A 6,518-nucleotide genomic window follows, 5' to 3' on the forward strand; every position below is an offset into this window, starting at 1 on the left:
AAACCTCAATGGACGAGGACTGTAGGGTAACCACCAAAGAATTCACCCCAGTACTGGTGATCCCCACAGACACCTGGGGCCTGTTCTGGGGAACCCACTAGGACACTTTTACGTGGGTTAAACCCACTTTAACCCACGTAAAAACGTGAATTAAACTAAACCTGAGAAAGTCGCTCTCAGAACGCAGACAGCATGCAGCTCACCTGCGGGGAAACCTGTCCCTCTGAGTCTTTGACACAGAGGCAGCCCCGAGTCCCAGCCCCGGGACCGAGCCTCAGAGGAAGGGGCTTCCGACACCACAGAGCACGTCTGTCCCATCTTGGCAGGGACGGTAGGCTGTGACCCTGCTCTCGCTCCGGGCCAGGGAAGCTTGCCACACTAGTCCTCCCAGGGCCTCAGCTGTCGTGCTCTCGGGGCAGGAGCACTGTCCCAATGACGGACTGGAAACCCGCACACCACTCGCAAGAACACAGCAGAGGTGAGTTCTCCTCCAGTTTCGGACTTCATCTGTCTTCAGGCCATCGGGGTGATGCTGTTCAGCGTGTTCTCCCAGGGGAGGTCGGCATGTGCCCTGCTTAACTCTAAAATACGGGGACTGTGGCAGTCCTGTGGCATGGGCGTTTCCTGGTTGAAGAAACACTCTTCGCTTTGAGATCGACGTGAAATAGGAATCTTAATTTTTACAGCCATTACCTATTGCTGAGCTGGGCCAAGGAGAAAGACAAAAACACCTTTTTTCCCTTCCATGTTACATTCCCTTTGGAACGGCACAACATACACATTTCTCAAGAGGAGGGCACCTCTGTCAGGGTCATTGTCTAGCTGTCCTGAGTCTTCAAGCCTCAGGTCTCGGAACAGCAGCTGCTCTGGGGCTTACACAGGTGACGCCAGGCCCAACGTGGTGGGGGAAACGTGCCATGAACACCTGCCCACTACAGTAAGGTCTTATCAGAGTGCCACGAGGAGGGGCCCCTATACACCCAGCACTGCTTAGTGATCTAATACAAACACCACTTCGCAGGCTGTGAGCCTCATGATTACTCAGTACTGAGTTCAGGAAAAAAGCAGTGTATTTGCAAGCTGACAAACGTGTTTCACTCACTATGTCAACACACACATGCACCCACACGTATGCACAGAGGCTTTTAGGCATTGTAATATTTGCTCGAAAATCCAAGAATTAAAATTACCCTGCAAATGATGGCATCGCTTTTTAATTGAAGGACAAAGATTGTTCACATTCAGAGATAAGCGGGCCTCATGCAGATAGTTAAAACCATCCTTCTCTTTCTTGGTTAACCATCTCCTAATTTCAAGTAACATCCACGAGTTCTTTAGGACCATCTGAAATTGTCCTCTGAGGAACTCCGCCACACCACCTCGTAACACACATGACCACACGCACCGCTGGACGGCGTCTCACTGGATATCATCATCATCAAACAGATCTTCAAAATCTACGTAAACGAACAAAACCACATATTAATGGGGCACACAAGGTAAACAACTGAGAAAATAACTTCAAAATATGAATTACACAGTCATTCAAAATAGAGAAAAAGCAGTAAACAATCTAAATAAAGGACTTTTTCCCACGACAGACTCGATTTTATCCAGCAGAGGTCATATCGTCCAAAGGGACAGAGTGGTGTAGAAGGCAACTTTAATCTTCTATTTAGGTGACAATCTTAAGAAAATGCATGGAGGTGGAGGTGACACAGCCAGAAGGCTGGCAGGCACAAGACCCCATGCAAGCACGAGAATGCAGAGGGCAGGTGGGAGGAAGGTGCTAGAAGAACTGGGCCATGCAAGAATGGCTGTCTTTAAGGGAGTCCAACCGATGGTCATGCTTGAGACAGTCCGAGCCCTTCCCACTGGAAGAAGGGCCACACACTCACAGCATGCTATTTACTGGGATGGGTGGCAGTCAGGGTCACTGTGCCCTTCTATTTATTTGTCTATGGCTTTCCTAAACCGTCTACCACAGGCATGCCCTGCTCTCATGATGGGGAAAGGAAAACTGAGGGTCTATTCATAGTCCCATGAGTTCAAACTGTGCAGGATAAACAGTGAGCTGGAAGGAGGTGAGTGGAAGGCCCCGGGGGCGTCTCCACATGCTGTCACAGGCCATCAGGGAGGGCGGTGTCCCAACCACCTTTGCTCAGCACTGACGTGGGTGGTCCCGCCACAGTGGGGCCGGGGCTGGCCTGTGGTCCTACAGCTCTGTGCACTTTCTCCCCCAGCCCCCAGCCCCAGCTAACTCCTCACACCCCCCCAACCCCTGAGGTATCACCCCCTCCCCCAAGACACTGCCCTCTGATGTGCTCCTAGAAACAAGGCCACCCACCTCTGCCAGGGCTCTCGCCATGGCTGTCCCTGCGTGCTGCCTTGTCTAACGCTCCCCTACTTTATCAAACACAGTGAGTGAAGAGAGCAAGCCTTGTTCATGGTCTGAACCCCAGTGCCCAGGGGACCAGAGATCAGAAGCTCTGCTCCGTGAGCAAGTAGGACTCAGGAGAAACTCTGTCCAAAGCACTCAGGGCTTTCTCACAGCAAGTGGCTTTCTGAACCCGCGGGGCTGCCACATCCTGATGGGGCGGCACGCCCCTCATGAACTCTGTCGGTGGGCAGACCAATGCAGCACGAAGCTCTTCTGTGTTCTTTCCCTTTCCAGCCCTGACCCAGAGGGAGGAAGGCCCCACACTGCTCATGTTGCTCACACTCCCTCGGCAGGGCAGCCCAGGTCCCTCCCAGATGCCCTATTTTCAGAAACCACATGAACTCGAACACTAGAACACAGCCAACAGTCTGTAAATCCAGAGGATGCATGGGACGTTGAAGATCATCGCATGTGGGAGCGGGTTAGGTGGTGTTAGATATCACCCTGCCCTGCTGGGGTGAGGGCCCCCCAAGGTCACCCCACGTGAGTGAGGGCTTTCACATGGCGGCTCTGGAGACCTTAGGGAAAGGCTGTCCCCATCCTCAAGGCCGGTGGCAGCCCAGATGTCGCCTCAGTAGAGTGGCCAGCCTCCCTGGGAAGAAGGCACCTAATTAAGCAGCCTGGCTTCTCTTTTTAGGCAACAACTTGCCGAAAAGATGCCAGATAAGATAACATGGACTCGGGCTCCAGGGGGGATCTGGTACATCAAACCCGGTAGTGTGGCCTCGTAGCATCCCAGCTGCCACCAACTAGCGACAGTTCTTTGTAGTGGCAGGCACTGTGGACGAGAGAAGGATGACAGAGAGTCTCCTAACAAGACCTGTCTTGCATTCCCGCTCATGATTTGAACCCTTAGTAAGAATGTAATCCATAGGAACAAGGCCTCAGGAAATCAGAAGACAGCAAGAGAAATAGCCCTGTAGCCTGTGGGAAGATGTCGCACAACTTGGTTTTTCCCTGCTTACCATCCATGTTCTTGGGAGGCAGCACGAAAGCTCTTCAGTACGAGTCCTGCTTTCAGAGAAAAGGGCGGGGAAAGCTGGTTGTCACTGCGAAGGGAGCCAAGAGACCAGAACCCGGCAGCACACAGGAAAGGCAGGAAAACCAGCCGCCTCCTGACAGAAGAGATGAGAAAGCCCGGCGGGGTTCCACACCCCTGTCTCGGGTCACGAGCAACAGACCAGCCCCTGCGACAGGTTCAGTGGGACAAAAGCACGGCTACAGCTCAAGCTCAACTGCTGGAATGCAAGACTGGGAGCCATTTTACACCATTTTGTCTCGTGAAACAGGGCTGACCGCCAGTGTTAACAGCCCGTGCTGTTGTTTTGTACAAACTGCACTGCGCGCTGCGAATGGCACGCATCTGGCTTTCCTGTTCTATGGCCCCAGTCAGTCACGCCACAGTCTTCCACCGTGTAACACACAAAAGAAACATTCAGACTAAAACTGGAATCCCCAATCCCAGCATCCTTACCATTAAAAAAGTCTGCATGAACTGCCTTCTCGTTGGCTGCCAAGTCCATCAGGAGCCCCGTGCTGCCTCCTGCCTGGGAAGGGAACGGTGACGTGGTGTCAGTGCTGCTTTCCGGGAGAACGGGGACAGCGCCTTACGGGGCCCACACCACTCCTCGGCAGAGGAAGGCGAGGGATGGAAAGGCGCCCAGGTTGGGGTCAAAATTTAGTTTCAGGCAAAGGAAGCGGATGGGAGAGGCGGCGTTCCAAGGAATTATTTCTAAGGTCTCCTTGGGTCTTACCTTCCTTGACTCCTCCTGCTTTTTAAACGGAATCCTGCTGTTGCCCTGAACACCACTTCTCTGTAAACCTCGAGCGAGGTTCTAATTCCCTGTAAGACGCTGCCACAGGGGCCCCAAACGTGTGCAAAACTGTGCCAACGATTTCTCTACTCTGGGCTGCCCCCTGCTTCTTCTGGGAATTACACCGTTTTCCTCGGGAAACTGCCCGACTGCCCCGGGGCTCTGGTGGGGGTGTCATCACAGCACCTCCCACTGCCACAGCTTACGGTGGCGGTAAAACTATGCGACACCCGAAGCCGGGCAGTCTGACGCGTTCAAGATTTGGGGTGTCTGAGAGAGTCCCACAGCGCGGTCGGAGCAGAGTCCTCTGCCCACAGGTCCCTGCGGCTGCCCGGACCCCTCTCTTCTCAAGCCGCCTCCCTTCCCCGTGACCACAGCAAGCCATGCAGAGGCCAGCGCTCGCTCCTGCGCCCGGTCTGCCCCTACTTCCATCGCAGGTGCTCCCTTCCTCCAGACCCTCCTCAAGGCTCCTGCGAGCGGCAGTCCACTCTCACCTCCAAACCCAATCCCCAACGCCAGAGGCACCGGCCAGGAAGCCTTTCGCCCCCTCCGCGCCCCTCCAGCGACTCCACACCGCCCCTGGCGGCGACTACCGGAGAACCGAGGGCGGGGTGTGCCTGCTTCGGGAGCGGGGTGCAGAGAGGCCACCTGCCCCAGCACAGCCACGGCCACTGGATGCTTCGCCCCCCGGGCCGGCTGCTGCTCTCTCCCCAGGCTCGGGCACCTGCAGCCCGCTGCTGCCCTGCGGGACCTGCCTGCCCTTCACACTCCGCTCCTCCCAGGCCTGTCTCCTCGGCGCCGTCGGCGGCTCTCCCTCCGAAGCCTGCGCCGGGCCACCGCGCAGCCGGGAGGGCGCTTCTATCGGGCACCTCCAACTTTGGCGCCCTCGGCATCTGCAGGCCGCCTCTCCCGGCCACACCCCGACCTCAGGGAGCACGGACACAAGGCCTGGCCCCCTAGGCTTTGGGAAAGAGAACAGGAGGCCCCGGCACCGGGGCTGGGCTGGGGTGCCGCCAGCTCAGAGAACACCGCCCGGCGGCCACGACGCGGTGGGACAAAACCGCGAGACCACCCGCTAACCCTGCATAATCGCCGGGGAGGCCGGGGTCGCCGCGCAGAGCACGCGCGGCCCAGCGCGGCCCCACCCCACCCAGCCCTGGGCCGACGGCCGCTCCCGGCCTCGCCCTAGCCGTGCTCCCTCCGCAGAAGACGCAGTTCAGGCCCCTGGCAGCACGCAGTCCGCGCAAAGCCCACCCTCCTCCCCACGTCGCCGAGCACAGGCTCAAGCCCAGCCTGTCAGCCGTCGCGCTCCCCGGCGGCGACGTCCCGGCCCCGAGGCGGACTTGGCAGCGAGGCGGGGAGCCCCCGGCCGCCGCCTTCCGTCGCCCGCCCCGGGCCTCCTCACCTCGTCCAGGTCCACGTAGGGCCCGGCGCCCTCCGGGAACATCTCGTCTACTGCCGGCTTCATCTCGCCTGCGGGGCCTCCCGCCTCCCCGGCCCACTTCCGGCCCGCCTGACGCCTCTTCCGGTGCGCGCTCGGCCGTGGCGCGTCTAGACGCCGGAGGACCTCCGACTCTGTGGTTCCCCTGGCCCTTGGGGTCGGGGGGTCCCGGTCTCCCGCCAGCCCGTCAGCGCTCCGGGGAAGCTGCGCAGGGACTCGGGGGTGCCTGGCGGCCACAGACAGTTCGGCCCGAAAGGCCTGGCACGCAGGGGGCCCCAAGAGATGCCCGTTACAGAATGTGCGTGGGCAGAAAGAGCCCGGGGGTAGCCGCAGCGGGGGGTGGGGCGCAGGCCGTATAGGGGAGCGGGATGAGGAGGCACAGACTTCCAGCTATAAAGTGAATGTCTCCGGAAAAAAGAGAATAAAATAAAATAGTCTGGAGGATGAAGAGTACGGCCTGCAGACTGTAGCCGATGACACTGTAATAACTTTGTACCGGGACAGATTGTGTGCAATTGTTAAATCACTGTGTTGTACTCCGGAAACTAATATGATAGCGTAGGTCAACTGTACTTTACAAAAAAGAATGTGAATGGTCCACGGAGTAAAAAGGCAACCCACAGAATGGGAGGAGATATTTGCAGATTACACGCATATATGCATATCTATATATACACACATATACACACTCACTAAAGGGTTAATATCCAGAATTTAGAGAGAACTCCTAAAACTCAACAACAACAAATCCCAATCCAAACGCAGTGACTTGAATACACCTTTCTCTGGAGTAGATATACGAATGGCCAAGAGGCACATGAAA

The 6,518-nt window shown here is 56.9% G+C and overlaps 1 protein-coding gene across 1 annotated transcript; it reads right to left on the bottom strand.

Moving 5' to 3' along the window:
* Positions 1-1,198: 1,198 nt before the first annotated feature.
* On the bottom strand, positions 1,199-5,753 carry COPS9 (COP9 signalosome subunit 9). The gene is made up of 3 exons (XM_021678985.1): positions 5,660-5,753; positions 3,915-3,987; positions 1,199-1,457 (listed from the first exon to the last, which is right to left on the bottom strand). The coding sequence occupies exons 1-3, from the start codon at positions 5,720-5,722 to the stop codon at positions 1,420-1,422; spliced, it is 174 nt and encodes a 57-aa protein (XP_021534660.1). The 5' UTR covers positions 5,723-5,753; the 3' UTR covers positions 1,199-1,419.
* Between the last annotated feature and the right edge of the window lie 765 nt (positions 5,754-6,518).

The sequence above is a fragment of the Neomonachus schauinslandi genome, chromosome 3, assembly GCF_002201575.2.
Source record: "Neomonachus schauinslandi chromosome 3, ASM220157v2, whole genome shotgun sequence".
NCBI lineage: Eukaryota > Metazoa > Chordata > Mammalia > Carnivora > Phocidae > Neomonachus > Neomonachus schauinslandi.

Coding starts and splice junctions, on each gene's coding strand:
- COPS9 (XM_021678985.1), bottom strand. CDS start 5,722: ATGAAGCCGGCAGTAGACGAGATGTTCCCGGAGGGCGCCGGGCCCTAC. Junction 3,988..5,659: donor CCTACGTGGACCTGGACGAG/GTGAGGAGGCCC, acceptor TTCCCTTCCCAG/GCAGGAGGCAGCACGGGGCT. Junction 1,458..3,914: donor TCATGCAGACTTTTTTAATG/GTAAGGATGCTG, acceptor TCGTTTACGTAG/ATTTTGAAGATCTGTTTGAT.